The sequence below is a fragment of the Chaetomium globosum genome, genomic scaffold (genome assembly GCF_000143365.1).
Source record: "Chaetomium globosum CBS 148.51 scaffold_1 genomic scaffold, whole genome shotgun sequence".
In the NCBI taxonomy this organism is placed as follows: Eukaryota; Fungi; Ascomycota; class Sordariomycetes; order Sordariales; family Chaetomiaceae; genus Chaetomium; species Chaetomium globosum.
Genome location: NT_165976.1, coordinates 6,528,055 through 6,552,613, shown reverse-complemented (window position 1 = coordinate 6,552,613; position 24,559 = coordinate 6,528,055). Strand labels below are relative to the sequence as shown.

General features: G+C 55.2%; 9 protein-coding genes and 1 non-coding gene across 10 annotated transcripts; 5 read left to right on the top strand and 5 right to left on the bottom strand.

The window, feature by feature from the left end:
• Nucleotides 1-1,501: 1,501 nt before the first annotated feature.
• On the bottom strand, nucleotides 1,502-2,767 carry CHGG_02114 (uncharacterized protein; the record flags this gene model as incomplete). Its single annotated transcript, XM_001221334.1, has 1 exon — nucleotides 1,502-2,767. One exon carries the CDS (start codon nucleotides 2,765-2,767, stop codon nucleotides 1,502-1,504), a length of 1,266 nt encoding a protein of 421 aa, XP_001221335.1.
• A 1,114-nt stretch (nucleotides 2,768-3,881) lies between these two features.
• On the bottom strand, nucleotides 3,882-4,576 carry CHGG_02113 (uncharacterized protein; the record flags this gene model as incomplete). The annotated part of the gene is made up of 2 exons (XM_001221333.1): nucleotides 3,882-4,057; nucleotides 4,129-4,576. The coding sequence occupies 2 exons, from the start codon at nucleotides 4,574-4,576 to the stop codon at nucleotides 3,882-3,884; spliced, it is 624 nt and encodes a 207-aa protein (XP_001221334.1).
• A 516-nt stretch (nucleotides 4,577-5,092) lies between these two features.
• CHGG_02112 (uncharacterized protein) lies at nucleotides 5,093-5,500 on the top strand (the record flags this gene model as incomplete). The annotated part of the gene is made up of 1 exon (XM_001221332.1): nucleotides 5,093-5,500. One exon carries the CDS (start codon nucleotides 5,093-5,095, stop codon nucleotides 5,498-5,500), a length of 408 nt encoding a protein of 135 aa, XP_001221333.1.
• A 670-nt stretch (nucleotides 5,501-6,170) lies between these two features.
• Nucleotides 6,171-7,934, bottom strand: CHGG_02111 (uncharacterized protein; the record flags this gene model as incomplete). The annotated part of the gene is made up of 2 exons (XM_001221331.1): nucleotides 6,171-6,221; nucleotides 6,576-7,934. The coding sequence occupies 2 exons, from the start codon at nucleotides 7,932-7,934 to the stop codon at nucleotides 6,171-6,173; spliced, it is 1,410 nt and encodes a 469-aa protein (XP_001221332.1).
• Nucleotides 7,935-10,132: 2,198 nt separating this feature from the next.
• CHGG_11144 lies at nucleotides 10,133-10,217 on the top strand. The gene has a single exon. It is a non-coding gene; the product is annotated as a tRNA-Gln (tRNA).
• Nucleotides 10,218-10,822: 605 nt separating this feature from the next.
• On the bottom strand, nucleotides 10,823-12,155 carry CHGG_02110 (uncharacterized protein; the record flags this gene model as incomplete). Its single annotated transcript, XM_001221330.1, has 2 exons — nucleotides 10,823-11,346; nucleotides 11,414-12,155. 2 exons carry the CDS (start codon nucleotides 12,153-12,155, stop codon nucleotides 10,823-10,825), a joined length of 1,266 nt encoding a protein of 421 aa, XP_001221331.1.
• A 2,871-nt stretch (nucleotides 12,156-15,026) lies between these two features.
• On the top strand, nucleotides 15,027-15,826 carry CHGG_02109 (uncharacterized protein; the record flags this gene model as incomplete). Its single annotated transcript, XM_001221329.1, has 3 exons — nucleotides 15,027-15,152; nucleotides 15,323-15,470; nucleotides 15,618-15,826. 3 exons carry the CDS (start codon nucleotides 15,027-15,029, stop codon nucleotides 15,824-15,826), a joined length of 483 nt encoding a protein of 160 aa, XP_001221330.1.
• A 1,153-nt stretch (nucleotides 15,827-16,979) lies between these two features.
• Nucleotides 16,980-19,409, top strand: CHGG_02108 (uncharacterized protein; the record flags this gene model as incomplete). Its single annotated transcript, XM_001221328.1, has 3 exons — nucleotides 16,980-17,262; nucleotides 17,366-19,231; nucleotides 19,297-19,409. The coding sequence occupies 3 exons, from the start codon at nucleotides 16,980-16,982 to the stop codon at nucleotides 19,407-19,409; spliced, it is 2,262 nt and encodes a 753-aa protein (XP_001221329.1).
• Nucleotides 19,410-19,837: 428 nt separating this feature from the next.
• On the bottom strand, nucleotides 19,838-21,692 carry CHGG_02107 (uncharacterized protein; the record flags this gene model as incomplete). Its single annotated transcript, XM_001221327.1, has 4 exons — nucleotides 19,838-20,084; nucleotides 20,160-20,333; nucleotides 20,390-21,504; nucleotides 21,588-21,692. The coding sequence occupies 4 exons, from the start codon at nucleotides 21,690-21,692 to the stop codon at nucleotides 19,838-19,840; spliced, it is 1,641 nt and encodes a 546-aa protein (XP_001221328.1).
• Nucleotides 21,693-23,254: 1,562 nt separating this feature from the next.
• CHGG_02106 (uncharacterized protein) lies at nucleotides 23,255-24,375 on the top strand (the record flags this gene model as incomplete). The annotated part of the gene is made up of 3 exons (XM_001221326.1): nucleotides 23,255-23,392; nucleotides 23,445-23,896; nucleotides 23,979-24,375. The coding sequence occupies 3 exons, from the start codon at nucleotides 23,255-23,257 to the stop codon at nucleotides 24,373-24,375; spliced, it is 987 nt and encodes a 328-aa protein (XP_001221327.1).
• Nucleotides 24,376-24,559: the final 184 nt, after the last annotated feature.

The window sequence follows — 24,559 nt, the reverse complement described above, 5'->3', positions numbered from 1 at the left end:
GTCGCGATGCGTCAACCCCTCGCTGCCCCTCCAAAGTCAACCTCCACATGTTGGCATGCGTGCATCAAAGCGGTCCGAAGCCTGATCACTCCGATAACCTACATTCAAAACTCAGAGTTGCGCCGTGATTATCGACTACAACCGACAAGGTCCACCTATTAATAACACAATTGATCCCAACAAAGCAGAAACAATGGCTCTTGAAACGCTCAATCTCGAGCACATCCCTCCAACCTGCCAGATCTATGCTGCTTTCTTCCGGGACGTGTCGAACTGCGAGTTTCTTCACGCACAACTGCTCTCTCGGAATAGCGAGTTTGAGTATGCCTTCATCGACGCTTCTTCCATTATCTCCCGGTCCCACCTCCTCGCCGCTGTCTACAGTGCCGTCACTGTGTTATTGGACGGGACACTGCGAACACCCAATGTTCATTCGGAAATCGTGGTGTCCTTGAACACAAGCAATAATGTACTCTCTGCAACCACTACGCTTCCGAGTGTCGAGACCGTGCTGACTTCGCCCAGATCGCAGACGCTTACCGAAGGTGGGGAATATCTCCCGGAAAGACAAAGGACTTGGTCGTGATCAAGGTCGTCTTATCCCCACCGCCTGCGGAAGAAACGACCTCGACCCAAACACAAACACCACAAGCCATTTGGGACCACCTACAACAACATGTGAAGGGAACCCCAACACCCCTAACGGACGCGGAACTTGCTCAAGCGACCGACTGGCCAAAGGTGCGGAAATATTACCGGCTTAACGGGGTTCCCGCGCTGGAGCGTCTTGCAGATGAAGAAGAAAAAGTACGGCAGAGTGAGAGGCTTGCCATCATGTGTATGGCGCTGCGGGGCTTATAAAGGGACATGAACGGTCTTATAAAGGGACATGAACGGTCTTATAAAGGGACATGAACGGTCTTATGCGTCAGATACCGCACAAGGAAAGACGGCGAATTACGTGGACACGGCAGCAAGGACAGGACAATGCCTCCGTCAAATCACAACTTTTGCTTGCCTAATCATAACGGCTTCGCGAGAAAGCTGGTTGGACGTGGGTAAACGCCACCGGACACAGCAAGCTTACGATATCCAAGCACCCGAGGGCCCAGATATTCACCTCATGGAACCAGATATCGGGGAGAAGTCATTGTAGGGACATGTTTTGGAGCTTCCATTTGTAGGACGGTGGGAATTTGCCCTACGCGTGGGGGATCAAAGCGAAGGAAACAATGCGCCAATTCCGCTTCGTCGGGTGGCCTCAAACACCGCTGCGATGGTAGGGGATGGCGCGAGATCATGATCATGGAAAGTGCATGGGGTCATCAACCAGTCAAGTTAGGCTACCTATGCTCGCTGAGAAAGAAACTCGAAAGTTGTTCGCAGACGGATGTTGCGAGGTCATGATGGCATCAAAAATCGGAAAAAATGCAGTGCGCTCCAAACTCCCCGCCTCATGCGCCCAACCATGTGGAATGCCGGCTCCAAGCCGCCGTTTTGCTTACATCGACAACCCAAAGAGACTCTTCAACCTCCGGAACAACTCAACCCGCATTGCATCCCGCCCAGCCCGTGTCCGCTGCACTGCATCCTTGTTCTCGTGCGCCCTCCGCAGTAAATACTTCATACACTCGCCAGTCGAGCCCCAGACGAGGTACTTGTAGGCGCGCGGTGTCTTGTCGGCGGCGGTCGTTACCAACTCGCAGCTGATTTCGTCGGCCATCCCCTGAAGTTGGGCAAACGCGACGTCCACGCCGGTGTTGGTCTCAGAAAGGATCTTTCGCGCCTTCACCACCGACTCCCGGTTGTGCGTGGCCACGACCAGGTTCACGCTGGGAAACGCGGCAGCCTCACCCGGCTTGCTCGGCGGTGGCTCGAGTCCCGCGCTCCATTGCCCCCGCAGTAGCGCTTCAGAGATGCCGTCGTAAGCCGCGTCCGTGTCAGCCTTGGTGTCGTGGATGAGATGGCGGGGGTCGGAACCCAAATAGGCGCCGCGGACAAGCTTGACGCCGAGGGTGAAGCCACCCTCGCGAGCCGCGGCAAGGTGCCTGCTGATCGTCGATGGTGTCGATTTGAGGTACGCCTGGTATGTGCCATAGACAACAGCGTTAACCCCGGTGTTGTATTTCCGCATGTACTCAATGGACCAGTCGTCGATACCTGGCTGGAGGGCCTGTTGCTCTGCGTCAAAAAGCAGGCGTACACCCCGCGCCGCAGCGAGTTGGCAGATGCTATCAATGGCGGATGACAACGCCTCGGAAGGCTCCAAGCGCTGGGAGAGGACGTAGAGCGCTTGTCGGCCGGCGCCAGTAAACTTTAGCGCGACGAAATCGCCCGGCGAGGCAAGCCGTACCGTCTCCATGGTACCGTTGGCCCAGGGAGTGATCTCGGTTCGCACACAATCGTCCGCGGCAGCGCCAGTGTTGCATGAGGCAAGGTCCTTCATCTGTGCTTCGGTAAGCACGACTTCCTTGGCGTAACCCAAAATGACGCCGCTCAAGCCGATCGTCTTGAGCGATTCGATCGTCCGTCGTACTTCGAGCGGGTTCTCGCCGGCGCAAAATTGGGCATAAAACGTCTTTTTGAGAAAAAACCGGAGAATTGCATTCTTGTCTGGGTTGAGCACCGCAGTAGAGGTGTTCGCCAGGATAGACATCATGGCTAGAGATGGTGGGAGTAGGAGTGGGGACGATGAAACGGTCGTCGTCATGAGGGACCGGAGCACATTGGTCAATGGCAGCACAGACAACGGTGCCGGCCGGGCCATCTTTTTTGGTTGATGCTCCGGAGGTGGTAAATCGACTGGAAGCGGGCCACCTATCGTTGGATGCCCGACAGGTGAGGCCTGGTTGGAAGATGCGTGCAAGGCCCGTGATGATGTAGATGTTGATTTCCTAGATTTCTTTGCGCTATAGTAGCTCTGACGTGGTTGCGACGAGGAATTCTGAGTAGACAGAGAAGATCCTGCGATAGTGATGGCTGCAATGGTCGGTCTTGCCCTCGTTATGCTACCTGGCGGAACAATGCCGGCAGGTACCGATCTGAAGAACGGCGCCATGGCAGTGACACCGCAATGCTTCCTGGCAACCGTTGCACTGTATGAAGCCCGTTACGGGGTGGGGTGGAGGTCACAGGCGGAATATAGGATACAATCCAATGGGCAACCAATGGGTTTAGATAAGAGGTTGAGGGGATGTCGAGAGATGGGCGCTGCATCATTGACCTTGCCGATGATGAGACGAACTGCGAAGATATAATCGGCCAACAACCCGCTGCTCGGCTCTTCTCTCACCGGTATCGCACGCCATCATGGCCGAAACGGACCATAACCCACCAATCCCGTAAGGATTACGGAACAGGATGAGTTTGTTCATCGGCGTCACAGCGTGCCTTTGTCGTGGCGCGCGATGCGCCGATGATGTTATCGTTGGTCGCCCATCGGAAAACCGCAGATAGCCGCACATGTGGGGCGCCCCCTGTCTCCCGGCACCACAATTCGGCCCATCTCGAGCATCCAGAGCTCGAAGAGCCACTGAAGCGGGGGCCTGCCAAGGAGCCGAGCGCATCGCAAAAGCGGCTTTGGACTTTCAGTGAAATCAGGGCCCACTGAGCGTGTCAATCCAGGTCAGGTGAACTCCCGGCCCGGCTTAAGAGATGCTGGGAGATCTCAGTGATGCTCCCTGGCAACCCAATTCTCGCTTCCAGCGATTGATTGACAGGGGATTGGGCGCGGCTGATGTCGGCGCCCGTCTGTCGATTGATATGCCAGGATGGTCAGCTGACCCGTTATCGGCGCTGTAGGAGCGTGGGGGTTGTCGTCGTCGGACTGGAGCCAAACCCGCCAACCAGTTCGACACAACGGGAAGAGAAGTGTGCTCCCTCTACTGGTTTCTCGGGTCCTTCCGCTGCGGTGCGCCCACTTTCTGTCGGACCCAGTCGACGTATCGAATGGGGCGACCCCTCACTACACCCAAGAGATCCTGAAGCCCTCCATACACGAACCCGGCGGCAAGGGCGGTTTTTGTCGTCCGGGCAGTCATCGGCAAGGAGAAACGATCTGCAGTGCAATCGTGGTGTTAGCAACCATCGGACGACGTATCGTAAAAAATGTATATGTGGGAGCCATACTCCAAAGACTAAAGCCCCCTGCCACGGTGACGCATGATGTTACCGTGTTGAAGATGTCAGCGGTCCCGCGATACGAGTCAAACATTTGCTCGATTGCGAACATAGCTGTCGTCCAGAAAGACACTTTGAATCCCATCTTGAATCCCTCCCGGATCCCACCATATGCCATCTGGTAATTCTTGCTTTTGTGGTAAAGAAACCAGCCCGTCGTGCTTGTGGGTAGCTTGTGTGCGTGCTCGGCTCGAAACTGCAGACCCGCCATTTTACCACCTTGTGCTGTTCCCAGGGTGAATCCGGCAAAAAACGACAGCGCTGAAGCCATTGGAAGTCTCAGGGGCGCCGGAAGAGAGAGGCGAGCGTTGTGGTAGAGCTCGTCGATCTCAGCACGAGATGGAGGGGCCGGTAGTTCGCGCATTCGCGAGGGTGTCTTGTCGTCCGTAGTAGCCATTCTGTTGGTACAATTGAAGAATTGGCCCGATGGTGGAAAAACGCAGGTTATTTCAAATCGTATCAGTTAGCTTCTCGACAGGGCAGTGTCATCTGGAGTAAGTCGTGCCAGTGTTCCGGGGTTTCGTAGCTCAAGTTCTCAGTCTGATGCAACTCCTGAAAATGCTTCCCGGGAATTGAAGGTCCAAGAGGGATGGATGGTGGTCCAAGCTCCCACCCCCCCACTCAGCTGGCTCATGATTCTGCGGGTTCGGGTCGGGCCATTGACCAAGTGCCCCTCCATCCGGCACTTGGCAGGGCGAGCGCTGCGGGTGCCTGCCGTTGACACACTTCATCCAACTCGACAACACCACGAAACACATCATCCCGATTCTACGAACAATAAAAATACAGAGGGTATCCACTATGGTATGATCTCTGACGTACCCAGGAAATTGTTTAGCCGCTTTGCACGGATCCCACTAACGGAGCCCACTCTCAGCCAAGCAAAGCGAACACCGTGGATGATCCCGAAGTCATGGTCCGCCTGAAATATGGCATCCATACCGTCTTTATCTCGGCCATGATCGACTGGCCCTTCTCCCGACTCACCGCCGAGCTTCTCTCCATCCTCCGCGACCGTTACCCGGACGGTCTGACGGCCTCGATCCGCCAGCCACAGTTGATCCCCATCCCCGCAAGCGACAGCGACGCCAAAGTGGCTTATGCCCTGCCCAAGAACCCCAGCGACTTGGCCCAAGGGTGGAAGTCCATCAACGCACGAGAGACCGACGTTCTTGGTAAAAAGGGCGTGGCCGATATGAGCTCCGTCGCCTTTGCGTTCCTGGGACCTGACGCAGACGAGGCGCAACCTGAGTTTGTGGTGGAGGTTCCGGTTCTTGAAGAAGAAGCTTCCCTAAGAGGGGATGACGATCAAGAAGACTAGGAGGGGTTGGGAAGAACTTGAGTGGCGAGTGCTTTAGCTTTCAACGTTGACTTTATGGACATGCATGCGGAACACGGGGTGCATGGGATACAGGCGTTGAGGATGGTGGTATACCCGGGAAATAATGTTTGGTTTGGATGACAAAACGATCTTCTACAATCGGTGGTCTGAGATGTTATCTTTGGTTGTTTACGTAGTGTAATAGTTGTCACATTACAAGCCGATCTGCGGGTAATTGGCGTCACAGAAGAGCGATTTGAGGTTGCTAGGCTGGTTGCACGCCGCTGTGCGTTCGCCATGGAATGTCGCCTTCAACCTCGTTTCTTTACTCTTGGATCCCTGCCTTCTCTGCTTCTCTGAGTATCCACTCAAACAATCATATGTGCTGTTCCACATTGCACGATGCAAGAAATTGCAAAGATCTAGCCCCATGAACTGGAGGAACTCCAGGTTCCTTAGGCCAAAAAAAATGCCATGGCCTGCTCTACTGTGTAATGCCTGGAGGAACGTGCGAGGAACGAGTACTTCCGAAAGGTTCCTTTGCCTGGAGGAACGTACGAGGAACGAGTACTTCCGGAAGGTTCCTTTGCCTGGAGGAACGTGCGAGGAACGAGTATACTTCCGGATGGTTCCTTTTCCGAGCAAAACCATGGTATACTCCAAGCACGGACTACTTCCGCCCCATAAAACGCCCCATAAAAAAAAGCCGTTCCATTTCTCCCTGTAAACTGTGAAGACTTACTGTCATTATCCTAACGATTGTGGAAGTAGCCATGTTGCTTTGTCTGGAGGAACTTGCCTCTGACGATGAGCGCCTCGAAGTTGGGCTTGGCAGTGATGGTGCACGGACGGTCTGTTGGGGTCTGTCGGCTGTGGGGCTGGCCCCGGCTTATAAGGGCCAATGAGATGGCGTACCCCCGGGCAGGTTCGCCGACGACCACGAAAGGATGCAGATTGCAGGCCAACAAGGTCAGAAGGAAAATAAAAATATTAATTGAAGCAGCTTATTCCGCTAGAAAAGAGCTCCAAAACAGAGCAGCGTTGGAGAGCTGTGCTACAATCTGAGCTCGGAAACCCCAGGGTCTCGCCAGAGCGCCGCGTCCTCGACTTCATCGGTTTCAGTACCCTGGCCAGATTCAGGCATGGCAGCCCATTCTTGAAACCACGGCTCAGACCTGTGGTCTTGCTCGAACCGCCGCCTGGTCTCCTCGCCCCGTCGTTTCAGCTTGAGGATGGCGTCCCTCATGTCTTTGTCGAGCACATTCTTGGGCTCGATAAAGTCACCACGCGCCGGTGTCCGAAACAGATGCAGCCCGTCCCAGCTCTGCGCCCTCGACAGCTGCACGTACAGGCTCATGAAACTGGGCCGCGTCGCCGTGCCGCTCGAATGGACGCCTTTGAGGTTGACGAGCACATCCGAGAACTGTTTGCCTTGGCTCTTCTGATCTGTCATGGCGAAGGCCGGTGTACAAAGAGGTCCCGTTCTGTGGGTGACCCACCGAAAACCGGGCTTGCCCCTCCATCTGCCTTCTTTGCCCCGCATTTGGCTCGGGATGGCGACCGTCTTGCTCTTGATCAGGATGGTGCCATTGGGGAGCCCGGGGATGGCGAGGCCCGCGCTATCGTCTGACTGAAGGAGGACGGCCACCGGCGGTCCAAGATGAAGAGTCACATCGCTGGCGAGGGCGATGGTGCCGGCGGCGAGGTCGGGAAAGATGTCGACGGCCGTGAAAGGCGCCCCGTTGACCACCTTCAGCCCGACAAACTGGTTGCGAGTCACCACGACCGGCATGCCTTGCGCGTAGAAGAACAGGCCGGAAGTCGGCAGCTGCGAGTCATCTCCGTAGAGGAGCACGTGGCATAGGTCCCCCGCACTCAATCGCTTCCCCGACTCAGTATCGTGCTTGGCCACAAAGACTGAGATGTGCTTGCCGTGGGCACGAGCCCACTGGACGACGGCCGCCATGTTCAGGTCCCACCGGTCTTGGTTCAGAGGCGTGATGGCTCTCAGGGCATCTACGAAGGAGTACTTGCACGACGGTGTATAGAGGCGTTGGCTCAGCCGCTGGAAGTCCAGCTCTGTCTGCTCCCCACTGCGCAGGCGCCGGAGGAAGCCCCGCAGCCTTGGACAGCCGGCTGCGCGGACCTGTTCGCCGAGGATGACGACGTTCGCGAACTGGAGGAACAGCTTATGCGCTGCTAGGTGCTTTGCCGAGCTGTCCGGTCTCTGTCCACCGGGGTCCCTAGGCATTGGTAAGAGGAGGCTGGTCTGCAGGACGGGGTCGAACTGGAAGAAGTCACCAAAGAACATGACCGTTGGGATCCCGCCGAACGGTCGATGCTGGTCGTCCCTGTACTGCCGCAGACGGCTGTCTACCGCCGCGAGCGTGAGTCCGCCCACCTGGTTGATCTCGTCGACGATCAACATGACCATATTTTTCCAACGCATCTTTCTTCTTCCGATATGTTCCTTGCAACCTCGTTCTTGCCCTCGAATCCAATGTCGTTAACCGGCTGGATGCGAACAGCTGTCAACCCATTTCCAAGAGGATCCTGGATCGCATGCAGCGGTCGCCTCCTGGGAGTTCTCGATCGAAACCTCATCCAAGGCCCTCAACTCGTGGACAGAAGCGTTCGCATCCCAGTCATTCTCCCAGACGACTGGGAGTCTATTCGACAAAGCAGCTTAACCGCTCACAACACGACACCCTTACGACCTAACACAATACCTACAACACCACGCTCGACCGGTCCGCAAGGAATCACGAGCTGGAACCCATTCTCCTCGCCCGTTGGCGGCCAAAACTCATTGGCAAATAAAGAAAAAAACCCGGGCACAGCCCCGGAAGCATCCGGATCATGAGGCAACCGAGCCATCGGCCATCCTTGACGCACCATTGAACTCGACCACAACCAACGCCGAGCCAGTGCTTACAATTTCAAGCTCAGGTATGACTTCCTTCAAGCTCGCTAACTAGGCTAACCACAAAGAAGATACCGGTCACAGCGACGACGGTTCAGACGCAGAGCAATTGTTGGAAGATCAACTCGCTCCGGTGGACACCACTCCAACAAGGAAGAGAAAGAAGCAAACTTCTCCGGAGCCGATCCGAAGCAAAAGGTCTACAGCGGGAAAAAAGAGGGCGCGACTATACGATTAGACGCTAGTCTGACTGGAGAAACCATCTTTCCTTACTTTCCCAGCATTCGTCAATAACCATCATGAAATGAAAAAAAAAGACAATTACATCGTTGACTGCGCTATGGGGCCTACCTGCAGCCGGCAAGTTCCTCCAGGCTCCTTTGGCGTGCCCGCGCGCAGCGGGCACGGTCACTCCTGTGCCTGTGCCTGGAGGAACTCCAGGTTCCTTAGGTCGAAAATGCCATGGCCTGGTCTAAGCTCGGACCAGTGTGTACGAGTTAAAGGCAAACCGATTTGATCCGGATGTAATAAGCGTGCTAAGGCCCTATAGGCCCAGTGCCTCCGGGCGAAATAAATTCCATCCATCCATCCTCGGACCAGTGACTTGTTTCTTTCCTTTTTCGAACATGTCCCCACTAAAAAAACGGTGTCATTTTGAACCTGTACTGTCGACTTCTCACTGTAGAGTTTTGGCTTTTTCTCCTTTCGATTTCTCTCGATGGCATCTCGATGTCTGGCGTCATCTGCATTCTGCTTCCTTGAATCAGCATCTCGCAGTTGGTCTTGGCGGTGGTGGTGCACAAACCATTTGATGCTTTGACACCTGGCCAATCGGATCGCCGGAGAAAAGCCGCTAACCCGCACTTGGCATCAGGGCCCCTGTGACTCGCTGCTTCGCTCCTGCTTTTGCATGCCTCCGTCGCACATTCCTTGACAATCACGAACACGAACAAAAAAATCGGGTTTCTGTCAAAAAGTGGCGAAAGATGAGGTTTGCAGGGTCAACATCTGTTATGGGTTGACTATACTACTAGAGCGACGCACCCGCTTCTTCGTCAGCAGCTTCAGTCTGCGCTGATTCGGCCATGACGTCCCATTCCTGGAACCACGACTACGGAGAACAACGTCAACATTGCCAAGATTGCCTGGCTCAGCAGGAAGGATACAAGCAAGGCCTACGGCTCGATGGTCGTCTCCGTGACGAAGGGTAGCCAAGCAAATTGCTTCTTTGACGCACAAAATACACGGAAACTATCAGCTCGGTGAGATTACGCCACAGAGGTTAATCTTTACGGGATCTGATTACTGAAGCCCCTAGATGACGATATAGCTTACTGGAGACTCAAAAATGCGGCGTCATACATCGGCGATGAGGTCAAACCGGTGCTAGAGGCCACCTTTTTTACACCGCGGTGCTCCATTTTCCCAATCCAAGGAACTCGATACATTCTTTCCATCCGGATTTTCTGACCTAAACTACAATCATCTCCTGATACTGTTTATAATTCCATTGCAGTCAAGATGGCTTCTTCTTCCGCCTTTAACAATTACATCGTTGACTTCGCTATGGGGCCTACCTGCAGCCGGAAAGTTCCTCCGGGCTCCTTTGGCGTGCCCGCGCGCAGCGGGCACGGTCACTCCTTTTTTTGTAGGTAGTGTGGAATTCCATAACACCTGTTAGGATCTCGATGTGGCACCTTCTAGACAAAGGTTGTGTAGTGTAGTGGTTATCACTCTGGATTTTGATTGCTATCAAGCCTTCCAGTAACCCCGGTTCGAACCCGGGCACGACCTCATTTTTGCCTGTTCAGGAAATTCCAGCAGTTTTTCCGTTTTTGAAACACACATCACGCAATACAAAGTCCCCAACAGTCATATTGATTCAATGCCAACGAACTGTTTTTTTGTGTTGACAAAGGTGAGCACTGCTCATGCAGAACCACAGGTGGGAATAATCCCCTTTACATGGATCCCCAAGATCGATAGGGCTCCGAAACCCTCAGGTCTGAACTACAATAAACCTAGGACGGCCGATTTCAACAACCAAGTTCGGGAGTTGGCAGCCGATTCAAGTGGTATTTCATGTCTTCCTGTGGCCTCAGGAACTCATCGAGGTTTGACTAAAATATATCAGCCTAATTTCCATTCCTCTTCAGCTCGGAACAGTTCAACAACCGCCTAGGTAAGCTAATCGAGATCTTAATCCCAGTGTCTTCAGCAGCTAAATAAAGTCTATTTTCCCCCGAAACTGACTCGAGCCACCAGGGGATAGAAGAGACCGGGGGTAAACTGCAACGTGATAGAACAAATGAGAAAAAAAATGCAGAACCAGCCACCCACATAAAATTTGTGTCGTTGAGCTGAACAACCTTAGCCGACATTGTCGGAACTTCGAGTTCTTACGGCCCAGTGGATAGCGGCAAGGTCTTGGATGCCCAGCCCAGCTGCATGTTACCGCCATCAAAAACGACAAAAGCAGCCTTGAGGGCGACGTCCCCATAAATGGAAATCCCAATTCCCGTATCCGGCTGGATACCTCCAAAGCAGGTTTCCCCACTCGAGCTCGTAGGGGCGTAGGTGATGTAATCGCCGGGCACCGTGATCATGGTGTCTTTGTCTCCAACTCCGAAGGCGAAATCGGGCACCGGCCCGCTGCACGGGAGTGTGTATCCTCCCTGCGTGCTGTCGTACGTTGCGTTGCGGACTTGCCGGTAATAGGCCGAGACCACGGAGCTGGGCAGAAGGAGCAGGGACGTACCCGTGTCCGCAATGCCCTGAAACGTGGTGGTCTTGAAGCTTCCCGACCCAACGGCATACCCCGATGATTTCCAGGCCCAAAAGCCCCCACTGCTGTCCACCGGTGTGTACGTGATATTGCCGATGTAAGCATCTGGGTTGATATAGCCGAAGGTGAAGTGGCCAGCTGCAAATGTGATGACGTCAGTACGATAGCTCCGGTGGAAACAGGGCGAATGGCACTAGGGACCCACGAACGCTGGCTTTGAGATCAGCCGTGAAGAGAGGGGAATCAAGGTTGGGCATGGCATTGTCGAAAAACGTCTTCTGACTCTTCGGTTCGACCGTATTGATGGAGCTAAATCCCAAGCCGAGCAAGCCGTCGTTGTTGGGGTCGGAAGTGAACTCATCAGAAACCTGTGTTGCAACCTCGACCGCTTGCGATGGGACGGCCAAGCCGCCAACCGTGACTGTGTCTGTGTAGACGTTGCCGCCGGAATAGCTGCCGTCTCCGTAAGAGATTTGCCACGTGTAACCTTTCAGCTCTTTCGCTGTAGAGCTCTTGGTTGGGTTGTAGACGGTCTGTCCATCGACCTCGCTGTTCTTGGTTTGGGAGCTGAAAACCCAGAGGTCACTAGATCCCGTGTCGAAGTCAAGGTTGAGAACTTGCTCGGGGGTGCCGATAGAAACCGGCGTCAAGTACTCAACATCGTTTGCCTCTGGGTTCGTCTCAACGGTGCCATTCGACCGCTTCAGCGTGTTGCTCCGGATGCGGCTGACGGCTGCCTTGAGATCGTCCGGAAGAGGAGCGTGATATTTATGATAGATTTTGGCCAGCTGCACCGGGCCGCTCCGGACAAAGTTGAGGTTGCGCACTTGCTTCACAGAAAAGGCACCGCGGCGATCGGCACCGGTGCTTGGAGAGAAGGGTGGCAAGGCCCTCGCAAAAACAGAGGCAACGGATGTGACCGCAAGAAGAGCAGAGAAGAAGCGCATTGCGTGCGATAATCGCTCCGATGGAGCAGCAGTGTCTCTGAAACGAGGCCAAGAAGAACGGGTCCGCGAAGAACAGGGATTTGTTCGAAATTCAAGTCGGTTTGAGAATGGAGTTTGAGGGTTGGTAAATTATTTTCTCGAGATGAGGCCCGGTGAAATTTGAAGAGACGTGGAGCTTGCACATCAGATGGCACTGGGCACTTGTGCGGTAGGTGCGGGTGGATGGATCGCTTTCTTGTCAAAATTGCAGGCAGGTGCCCTCCGCACGAACACCTGATTAATATTAACGGGTCATTTACATTGTGTGGTCTTCCTTGAAATTCAGCCACGAAAAGAACGAAGAACATGTTGCGGGGATCTCGGGGGGGCAACGGGGTTCATCATCATCGACGGTCCTCAATTTCACCAGTGAACCACAACTGCCGAGTCCGGTAAAAGAGCGTTAAGGTCCATTCAACTAGATAGTCAAAACGCAAGAACGACGTAAGTCATTCGGCAGAGGCCTTTCAAGTTTGATTCTTGAATCATTAAGCCCGACTCGCATAATCCATCGATGGGTGGTAGTTTGAGGTTCCTTCTCGGTCACAAAACTGAAGCAGCTGCTCCTACCTTCCTAACATTTTACTGTGAAAGTTTGGGCTGAACCATAAGGTCGGGTACCAAACGACCTGAGAAGTGCTGCCTGCCTTATTTAGGTGCCTGAGCCACTTAGGCCGGATGAAGACCGGGTTGGTAACGGCTGGCAAGAACCTGCTGACAAGTCAGCTAAAAGCAAGTATTGACACCCGTCCGCGTTACGATTATGGTTTCGAGCCCACTTCAGGTCTCAGGCCAACAATATCTGAGAGTGTATGATAATCACTCCGCGCAACGGAGAATGGAATCTGGGTCAAGATTTTATAATACAACTGAGTGGAAACCTCAGCTATTGTCAAAAGATCTTGTAGTTATAGTAAATATAAGGATTTCAATTGACTCCCAGCTTCCCACGGGAATAAATTAGAACTGAAAAACGGAGTAACAATAACCAGCAGGATCACAAACATATCTGGGCCAAGGTGGGTAACTCGAATGCTTACAAGAACATCAGCTAACCCATGGGAGAACCTACCAGGTGCTGCCTGTAATCGATGTCAATTTTATAGTCCATTTTGTGGGGTTATGGTTCTCGCCATCTGCGACTCCGGGTGCCGGAACATACACATGGGTAACTACCTGATATCTTAATTGGATTTCCCATCGCTCCATGCCCATGACTTCCATACGCATTGCTCAAGAGCAGAATTGAACCCGGGGTTTTGCAAACGTGTATATACCTATCAGCGCTCCAGTCTCTGTTATCTGACGGTCTCGCTCCGTCGTTATGCTCAGCCGGGGTATACGGAGTACTCGGAAGGCCACCTTCATTGACAGGCGGTCCTCGTTAGGCTCGGGCCCTTAGCAAATAAAGATGGGACCCGCTAAACCCAGCTTCGTGTCAACTCCGCCAGTTTGTCATTTATTATTAGGATTCCTTCCTTTAGCACAGTAGCAATGGAAGGAATCCTAGCATCACTAAAGCGGTATCGGCGCACAGCGGCCCACCCCAGCCAACCTGCCGCCGTGGCTCCACACGGAACGGGCGTCTCGCTGGCGGGCTGTTGCAGAATTGGCAGGAGACAAGCTTTTTTCGACTTGGCGGTACCCGTCCGATGTTAGTGGCGAGGGATGCTCGAACCAGCTCGACGTGCAGGAGCTTCAGGATGCTCGAGAGATCTCGTAATTGCCACCCGCGCTTCACACCGTGACACCTTGGCAGTTTTGACAGACTCGGCTGTCCTGTCATATGATTGGCCCTCTCGCCCAGCAATTGCCCCTTTGCCTGGATTGGCAGGTGGTCGAGTGTGTTGGTGGTTGCTCCGAGCTGCTCTACTAGCCGACGGGAATAAGGGGACAAACACATGCGGACGGACTGTTTTCCCAATCCTGCCAACTGGCGATGTTCATCGGCCGACTTTGAGGCAGAGGGAAGGTGTAAGAACAGAGGGCCGAACCATGGAGGAGGGTGTTGTGTGTACTATGTATAAAGGCGGGGGAGTCGTTGTCCGAAAAGGAAGTTCGTACCTCAGTACCTATACAGAGTAATAATAATAAGGCAATTGATAGGGGTGCAGTATCACTTTTTGATGGGGGTGCAGTATCACTTTTTTTTGGGGCCGGGGTTAGGGTTATGTATGGGGGGCCAGAAATCCAAAGAAATCCAACTTTGGCAAGATTCTGAACGGACAAGACAGCCACCCAGAGCCAGCCAGAACAGCCAAACAGCGATTTCCACCACAACCACCACAATCGCCAGAACAGCCAAGACAGCCGTGTCGCACCAGAACAAGCGATCAAGTCGGATCAATTGAGTCGCCGCGCGCCCCTGCGCGCCGCCGCCCCCCTGCGAACGGTGTGTTCCAGCGCCCTCATCTGCAGCCCCCCCCCACTAATTCAGGGCACAGAATCCTTGAGCCATGGCGCTGCAAGGCCCCGTCGCAGCCAGATTTTTTGGATTTCTGGTTCCCCCATACATAACCCTAACCCTATGGCCAAAAAAAAGTGATACTGCACCCCCATCAAAAAGTGATACTGCACCCCTATCAATTGCCAATAATAAAGACAGAGATCAGCGCGGCTTGAGTTTTGTCGGGTCGTCACTGAGCGTCCCCCTTGGGTGGTCATTCACAAAGCCCCCCGCATTGGTGATAGCTGCGGGACGGGCCCGAGACATGTGAAGCCCATCTTCAGATTGGAAAAGGGACTGCTGCACGGAATGTCACACGTTGGTATGGTGCCTGCGGGGATCCGGGGCGTTGGGACGAAAGATTGTGAGGAATGGTGGACTCCCCCATGCACCCGCTGTCTGTGACTCTGTTCCACCAGTCTGGAGGAATCAGCACCGGCATGCTCCGCGCATGCCCGAAATCGGGTGACGGGTCGATGACGAAGGACGGCGAAAGGGTGGATGGATGGTGGGTACGTGGGGTCCAAGAACGGACACTTATCACATGGCAACCAGGTTGAGGGGTGTTTGTTGAACATGTACCTGCCTTTTTCATGCTGGGAGGTGTGTTAGCTGCCAATAACTCGACGAAGAGCCCTGCATTGAAACTACTACCCAGCAGTAACACTTCGAGCCCATTTAGAATTCCCCATGGGCCATTCGACATGGTTGTTGCGAGCAGCGAGGACTGAGGCGGCCAACGTCCATGCTGAGTTGCTGCTTCAGATTCCGTGTCCGTCGGATTGCCACCTGCTCAGGGCCAATTTCCAGGCCGTTGACGACGTATCACAGTATGTTTGTTAATCGAGATGCAGCGGCCGTATAAACCAGTTTCGGATCTTCCACCCGAGTTGTCGAGAACTGGGGTACCAAATCGTGACATCTGCGCCCTTCGAGTCATCGAGTTGTTCAAAATCCCAGCTCATCCTTCTCGATAGACCCAGAAAAAATCCCACTTGCCCAAGCCGGTTACGGTCGCGGAATCCGCTCGCGGTGGATCTGGGATCTTGGGCACGCACGCGCAGTGGCGCATTCGGCGCTGCGAGGATCATCTCATCCTAGTGCAGCAACTCGTTTCAACCAGACACAGAGCGGGGATCCTCGAACGCCGGGTAGGGAACAGTATCCCCTAAGCGAGCCGGCCTAACTGCCTGCTGTTCCCGGCATGGTGGCATCTGCAGGCCGGAGCCGGCAACCTGCCTTCTTCGACGACGAGCGCACAAGACCAGCCAATCACATGCTTGCATGCCCTTGCTCTCGAAACTCGCTTGTGTGGACACTTGCTCACACGGTTCAGGAAGAGGCGATTGACTGCTTGCAGATCCTCTCGCCTCCCCAGCAGGAATGCTTATTGTGTACATAGATTACAATAAAATACAGTGCTGGCTGACAAGTTGTGAATTGGAGGAAACATGTTCACATACTTCTATTGTGAAGACGGAATAGAACAACAACTGTGCTCCCTCGCTGGGCTGAGATTGTTTCTCCCTGTGGTTTCGTGCACTGTGCGAAAAAGAGGTTATCGGCCAAGCACCGGGAAGGAAAGCTCGAGGAAGGATAAAATACCCCACAAACGGGATTGGGCGGACCCCACTTGCCAGATCGACGATGTTCAATCTGTCGCATGCCGCTGTTCTCGGGAACCGGCGACCGGCCCCAATTTTCCTCTTTACATCGTAAAATGGTGGCAGTCGACCTGCCTAATCTGGGCTTCCTCTCTTTGCTCCGGCGAATCGCTGAGCGCAGACTGCCAATGGGCCGCTCAATCGCCCGCCAAGATGTCAATGGCCTCGGAACACCCACGAATCCCACCTCAGGCATGATGGTTGGGTGCGTTGCCACACAACACAAGCCCGGCAGAAGTGTTTCCATCTTATTTTCCCCTCCCTTATCACGGGGGCCAAAGGTGCCAGGATGGAGCAGCACATGGCAGGAACGCAAGGGAAGCCGGTCTAAAGTGGCACCCGGATAAGAACTGGCCAGAAAAGGGCAGGCCAGAACGCACACACACTGTTTCCGGTCCGGCTTCGAGTTACCGCACTGGGCAGTTAGTTCGTCTGGACTGATGCACCTGCTGCGGCCGGCCGACCACCGACCGAAACTCGACTTGTGGCCGCTTTTAAATACACGCTGCATGCCATCGCGTCCCCGTTTCCATTTCCCCGGTCTTCCTCATCTCGCACCACATTCCCGTCCGGCACCGTCAATCGTCCCCTCGCCAAACCAGGCCGGGAGTTCACCCCCCTGGCGGTCGCGCGCTTTTCGATCTGAGTGACACCCCGATACAGAACCTAGCCGTTATGGCTGTCGAGAAAGAGGCCCTCGAGGCCGTTGCGGTCTCCGGGACGGTTCGCCCGTTCTCGGAGAGCCAGCCGCCCATCGAGGATACTTCCGATCTCAAGACGCACGATGTCGCGATCGAAAAGGCTGGGTCTGAGGCCGATGAGCTGGAAGATGAAGACCTCTTCCGCCCTCTCCTTATGGACGCCTCGATTCCGACGGAGGAGAACCCGCTCACCATCAGAGCGGTCGTTGTTGGCTGTATCCTAGGCTCCTTGGTCTGCGCATCCAACCTATATCTCGGTGAGTCACCCACTTGATCTCAAGTTTAGGGTTTGCTCCGCAGGACACAATGGCGACGAGCAGAACACATTTCCCCTGCGGCCAATGCTGACATCTTCGGCAGGTCTGAAGACGGGTTTCACGTTCAGCGCCAACATGTTCGGTGCCATTTTCGGCTACGGCGTCCTGAAGCTCCTCTCAAGGGCGGGCAAGGTCCCCATCATCGGCGGTCTTTTTGGGCCCCAAGAAAACTCCATCGTCCAGGCTGCTGCAACTGGTGCTGGCGGTACCGGTGGCATCTTCGTCGCCGCAATCCCCGCCATGTACCGCCTCGGCGTCATGGGAGAAGGCCACTCGCCCAAGGACGACATTGGTGCCATCTTCACCATCACCCTTGTCACCTCCTTCATCGGCATTTTCTACGTCACCCCGCTCCGCAAGTTCTTCATCATCCAGGTCGCCCGCGAGCTGAAGCTTATGTTCCCGACCCCGACCGCCGTTGCCCTGACGATCCGCTCCATGCACGCCGGCGCCGCGGGCAGCATTGACGCCATCAAGAAGCTCAAGTGCCTCGCCATTTGCTTTACTGGTGCCCTCGTCCACCGTATCGGATCATACTACGCGATCGGAATTCTCTACGACTGGCACGTCTTCACCTGGATTCACATCTGGAGCGGCCACACCAGCTGGGCCATGAACATCGAGTCGTGGGGCTGGTACTTTGAGTGGACCCCGGCTTTTATCGGTTCCGGCATTCTGATCGGTCTGAACCCGGCCATCTCCATGTTTTCTGGTTCCGTCATGGCCTGGGCTATCATCGGACCCGCCCTGGTGCACTACGGTGAGTGCATCGGCATCGACCAGAGTGGCGGCGATCCCAAATGGGACGGCTATTACTCGTTCAACTCTCTCAGCAACCTCGGCAAGCAGACCCCCTCTCCTCGGTACTGGCTCTTGTGGCCCGGTGTCATGGTCATGGTGTGCTCTTCCATGGCCGAACTGTTTGTTCAGTACAAAGCTATTTGGTCCGGCGCCAAGTCCATCTGGAACCAGTCGTGCCGCGGCATCAACTCGGTCCTTGTTGCCCGGGGCAAGTCGAGCGCCTTCTTCGCCAAGCATGGCTCAAACCAGATCAAGGACGAGAACGTGGTCGAGGACCCTTTCCCGCAGGAGCAGCAGGTCAAGACATGGATGTGGGCCCTTGGCCTGCTCGTCACCTTGGTCGTCGGCATGATCATCTTCCACTTCCAATGGGAGATGCACCCCGGCCTGACTATCCTGGCCGTCGTGCTCGCTTTCCTTTTCTCCTTCCTCGCCATCCAGATCGGCGCTGTCACCGACACCACCCCGCTCACGGCTGCCTCCAAGGCGTCGCAGCTCATCTTCGGCGGTGCCACGTCGAACAGCGGCTACTCGATCCAGCACGCCCAAAAGATCAACTTGGTGGCTGGCGCCCTCGCTTCGGGCGGTGCCGACACGGCCACGGCCCTCGTCAGCGACTTCAGGACCGGTTTCCTCATTGGCACCTCCCCCATCAAGCAATGGATTGCTCAGTCCATCGGTAGCTTCTGCTCTGTCTGGCTTGGACCAGGCCTGTTTGTACTCTTCACGTCGGCTTACCCGTGCATTTGGGAGCCGAACCAGGCGTCCGATGCCCACTGCCCCTTCCTCGTCCCCTCCGTGTCAGCGTGGGCCGCCGTGGCACAGGCCGTCACCGACCCCAACGTCTCGATCCCGCTGAAGAGCGGCATCTTTGCCATCGTCATGGGCGTCGTCTCCATCATTCAGGTCGTCGTCCGCCACTTCTTCCTCGTCGGCGAGCGCGAGAAGTTGCGCAAGTGGCTGCCCAACTGGGGCGCCATCGCCCTGTCCTGGGTCATCCCCGCCCCCGTTTTCGCCAACGCTGCGCTGCTCGGCGCCATCGTTGCCGCTCTCTGGAGGAAGTATGACATGAGGACCTGGGATATCTACGGCTACGCTGTCGCTGCTGGTAAGTTCTTCCGCCCGCTCGGCCAACCCACCGCGTGCATAAAGCTAACCTGCTTCGCTACTTAGGTTTCATTGCTGGCGAGGGTCTCGGCGGTGTTGTTGGTGCCATCCTCACGCTTGCTGGCGTCGATGGCGGCACCAAGGGCTCTAATATTGCCTGCCCTGCCGACTCGTGCTAGTCACGTCATGATTGTCATGTATAGCGTGTTTGGGGCGGCCCAGATGGCCGGGTTGGCATCTCACTCGAAAACATCCGAGTGGCTGCCGCCCCCCCCCCCCCCCGCCAAAGCCAATTTGCATTTTCTGTTTTAGGCACATTATGGGATGATATCGCGATACCAATGAGAGATAGGGCTTGACGCCTCTTAATGATTACTCTGTGCCTCTTATTTCCAGGCGTCTTTATGCATCCTTGAGACTTGATCATCCGCAATGCGAACAAAAGACAACGATCACGGTGAGTGAGCGGCACCAAACACAGCAACACAAGGGCAAGTTGCAAAGTCATGAATGGCCGATGTGAGCTCAATATGTACTCATAATAACCAGCAAAAACAAACCAGGGACCTGGCCCATCTCGGCCCTCCCCAAGCTACTTTCCACACATCTAAGCCACCTCGGTTTGAAGAGCGTGTGGCCCGTCCTTGTCCTTCTCCCCTTTATCATTTTCCTTGGCCTTCTCCTTCGTCTTCTCGCCCTCAATCGCCCCTTGTCCCCCGGCCAGCGGCTTGGACTCGTCGGTGACACCGAACAGCTCGTCCATGTGTTCGAGCGAGAGGCCCTTCGTCTCGGGCACGAAAAACCAGACGAAGACAAACATGGCGAAACAGAAGCTGCCGAAGATGAGATATGTTCTGGTAAAAGACGGCGTGTTAGTTTCTCGATCTTGTCTTCGAATGGGGGATGGGTGAGGTGGGGATTAAACTTACCCGTATCCGTGGCTCCCCACGGTGAGAAGCATGGTGGGCACGGCGCGGGCGACGACAAAGTTGAAGAGCCATTGCGTCGCGGCCGCGTAGGAAACGTTGAGGGAACGGAGACGTGCGGCGGGGATCTCACTGGCGTAGATCCAGCAGGCGGGACCCCATCCGAATTGGAAGAAGCTGCCAGGATTGTTAGTGATTCGGCGTGGGCCGAACAAAGTTAACGGGAGACTTACGCGGCGAATAAGAAAATGGAAACGAGAGCAAAGTAGCCAGCAGGAGGGACCTCCTGGCCCTTCTCGGGCGGTGCGATGCGTACGTACAGGCCGATGTAGAACATGGCGAGGCCTTGGGCGATGGAAGTCCATAGCAGACTGCGACGGCGGCCCAGCGAGTCGGCCATGAAGAGCAGGAAGCAGATGCAGCTGGTGACCTTAACGATACCGTAGATGCCCGTGCTGAAGAGCGAAGTCGAGGTGCCCGTCAGGCCGAGGTTCTGGAAGATGGTGGGCGCGTAAGTGTTGATGGCGTTGGTACCGGTCATTTGCTGGCAGATCATGAGGACAATGCTGATGATGACACGGCGGCGGTTGCCAGCGATGGTCCACATCTCGCGTTGCAGGTTCCAGAAGGTGGCATCGCCAATCAGGTTGCGTTCGTGCTCGAGCTGGTCGACAATCTCTTGGAACTCTTCCTGGATGTACGGGTGCGTGGGCGGCAAGTTGCGAATGCGAGATAAAACCTTCTTGGTATCCTCCCACCTGTCCCGGCGGGCCAGCCAGCGGGGGGACTCCTGGCACATCAACATGCACACACACAGCAGCACAGCTGGGAGCGCCTGGATGGCGAGTGGGAAGATATACATGAGCTTGCCATAGGGGAAGTGGATGCTGACCGAGTAGTTGATCCAGAAAGCAATCATGCCACCCGTGACAATGAAGAGTTGGTACAGACCAGTGAGCAGGCCACGAATGGCACGCGGGGAGTTCTCGGAGACGTAGATGGGGTTAATGGTACTGGCAGCGCCGACCCCGACACCGGCGATGAAACGACCAGCGTACATAGGTCCCAGGTTGCCGCTAGCCGCGGCCTGCATGATGATTCCGACGATGATGATAATGGACACACCGATGAGGCACCATTTCCGGCCGAAGCGATCTGTCATGGGAGAGGCGACGAGAGCACCGAGGAAACAGCCGGCTTGGAGAGTCGAGACGATGTTGGCAGCGAGGGCGGCAGATGCGGGGGAATTAGGATCACCCAGGCCAAAGTCTTCCACGAAGGGCTCCAGGACGATAACACCACCGATGACGGACGAGTCCCATCCGAAGGACATGGCACCGAAGCAGGCCTGTGCGGGGAATAGCCTGAAGTCAGCAATTGAAGCCATAAATAGGCGCGGAGACCAGTGACCAAGATCAAGGGACGACTCACCGAACAGGCAAGTAGATACACACGCCAGCCGTAGATCTCGTGCGGATCCGAGGCCATGGCCTCGTTCCGCACGATTTTCTGCAATATCTTCGCAGAAAGCGACATGGTGGATATCCGCCCAGCGACGTCAATGTGTGAGAAGGAGGTGAAGTGAACCTGGCGGTTGAAATCCGGGGAGGGGGGCGGGGGGGGGGAGCCTTTGGTATTAAAGGCGACGGTGGGAAACAACGGACCCCAGATGCCGGAACTCGGAGCACTGAGACATCGGCGACAGCAATCCGGGCCTTTTTGTAGTCGCACTGCATCTCCGCGATATCAGGCTTGAGCACTCGCGCGGGAGACCGGGGCCCGCGGTCACCTTTCGGCATGCTCGATGTTGATTGGGGGGGTCCAGCTCTCAATCCCGGATGACCCCATGTGCAATCCCACCCTTGATCATCACCCTTGATGGTGCGCCAGTGCGGAGAAGCTTGGTGTTTCTTTTCAAACAGACAACGACGGACGATCTCGCTTCAAGGTAGTATTGCACCGGCTTCTTGCTTGAAAGTGACATGTGCTTCCAGGTGGTCCCGCCGTGGTGCGCTAAGACGGAGAGTTCCAGGGCCACCATCCGTTTTCCCTTTTTTTCCACCAAAAGGAGGCGGTAGCGGGGGTCCTCTCCCTGCAGCAGGTTAACGGTTTTCCAGCCCAGCACCCAGCCGTGCTAGCCAAGACGGCCTTGGGATAACCGGAGGCGCTGAACTGAAGCGTGCAATTCCCCCGGCCACCAACCAGTCTGGCGCTCACTCACTGAACACCTGGACTTTACCGACTTTCCATGGCGCGGGGCTCATCTGACCAGCGGCTGGTGGATCCGGGTCCACGGAAGGAGAAACTGCTTCAAGCTGTCAGAGATGCAGCCTGGGGGAGGGTCTCCATGGTGTGTTCCAAATTGTTGAGTTCTTCGGCAGAGGGGCCAATGGTGGCACGCCAAGTCTGGGACGGCACTATCTCGTCGCCCGCGTACACGACCCGTTCTTGCACGCTAGTACACACAGCTGGCTTCGCGTTGTTGGTCTTAGATGCCATGTCCGTATTAGCCTATTCGTGGATTGTGGAGTTGACCCAAGGCGGAAGGTTGGGGAGAGGCTCATCAGAGGCCAGAAAGGCTCGAGGGAGACTGGGGTCCTGGGATTCACTGCGGAGGAGCTGGGGCAAAAAAAAAAAGGCGGGGGAGGGGCCTCAACGGGGACTGGGGCAGAGAGGGAAAGAGCAAACATGGGGAAACAAGGCGCCAAGGACGCCTATCAATTCCCTGAAGTCTTGGCCAACCAAGTCATCTTCTGTCATGGTTCTTTCGGTCCGACGGAAACTATGAGGATGAGGCTTGCTGGAAGATGCTAACATCGATTCGAAGCACCAGAAAACATCAAAAGACTGTTGAATAACGGAGCCGGAGATCCAGATACCCAGAGTATGAAGTGAGATCTTATCTTCGCAGCAGTTTTGGTTACAATCGGCACCGTTTGCTCCAACCTTGGGGTTCAAACTCGAAACGTTCTCCAATCACAAGCCGCCGTGGCGGGTCGAGACGAGAACCCCAATTTATCCAACTTGTTACCGGTCTTGTGCCGTACCACCGATCCAGAAGTACCTCCCCCCTCTTGCCCTTCTCCAAACTGAGCGGCATGGGCCTGATGCAAGTGCTGCTCACTCCTCCCACACTGCCGGGGCCTACGATGCTTGGGTGCCAGGCGCCGATCCCTGTCGTGGATTATTCCAGACACCATTTCTCCACGAATCAGCGGCCATCAGCTGGTTGCTTGGTGTGTTGGAGGTGTTGGAGAACACCACTCACGAGGGGGTGACAATCTCCAGAGAGTACGAGCCCGCCGCAATGCTATTTCAAGCACGTGTTTGTTCCAGCTCCCTGGTGCAGGGCCGTCGGGTAGATTTGACGCGGTCAGTTCGCATCTTTCGACCGACGCCGAGATGCTCCCGGAACCCAATGTCACAGTCCTCGGCCAAGATTCCGGGCAGCGGAGGAGGTTCAGCATTAACTGCTACTCCTTCCAGCAGGATGCAGTTGTGACTTTCAATGGCTGGCAGTATGCCTGCTTTTATTCTTTCCTCGAATCAGAGCCATCGGGCGCTTCCCCAGAACCTCTTTATGTCCATCTTGCGAGGAGGCAATTGCCCCGTGGCGAGTGGGAGGTAATGGTGTTCGACGACTACGCGCAAACGACAGACGATGGACACAACACGATTCAAATGGGCGTCTGCTCAGCAGACGGCACCATTCATCTTTCCTTTGACCACCATTGTGATGCGTAAGCAGCAGAAAACAGTCGCGAGCTTGCCGCTCACGGCGGGAACGGATGAGTACCTGCTGACGCCTCTGTTGTTTTCAAGCCTGAAATACCGCTTCTCTGTCCCCGATATAACCACATGGCCGACGGATTTCGAATGGAGACCTTCGCTATTCACGCCAACCCTCAGCCACCTCCCCGGGTTGCCAATGACGGATCCCAAGTTCAAAGACGTGACATACCCGCGTTTTGGGCCATGCGGCAGCTCCATGTTTTTCTCTTTCCGCGATGGCAAAGCTGGGCTGGGCAACGACCACCTTTACATGTACATGCCCAGCAAACAACAGTTCGTCTTTGTTGGCACACATTTGACGGGCATCCAGAGCAACCCGTATGTCCACGGCATGGACTGGCGGCGCGGTAGGCTCCTACGTCACATGGGTGTACCGCGGCTTCGTGTACTACGAAGGCTGGGACGACTCGCTGGACACCCAACATAAGCAGCAGGCCGGGCCCAACAGCGGCCAAAACCACCACGATCTATGCTATGCGTATAGTGATGACATTGGGAAACACGTGGGAAAAACGGCGCTGACAGATTATTGCTCGTTTGCACGCTGGCGAGACCATCACAATAGCAGCGAGGGCATCGTTGCGTTTAGATTTCTCAAGAGCTCGGGTCTC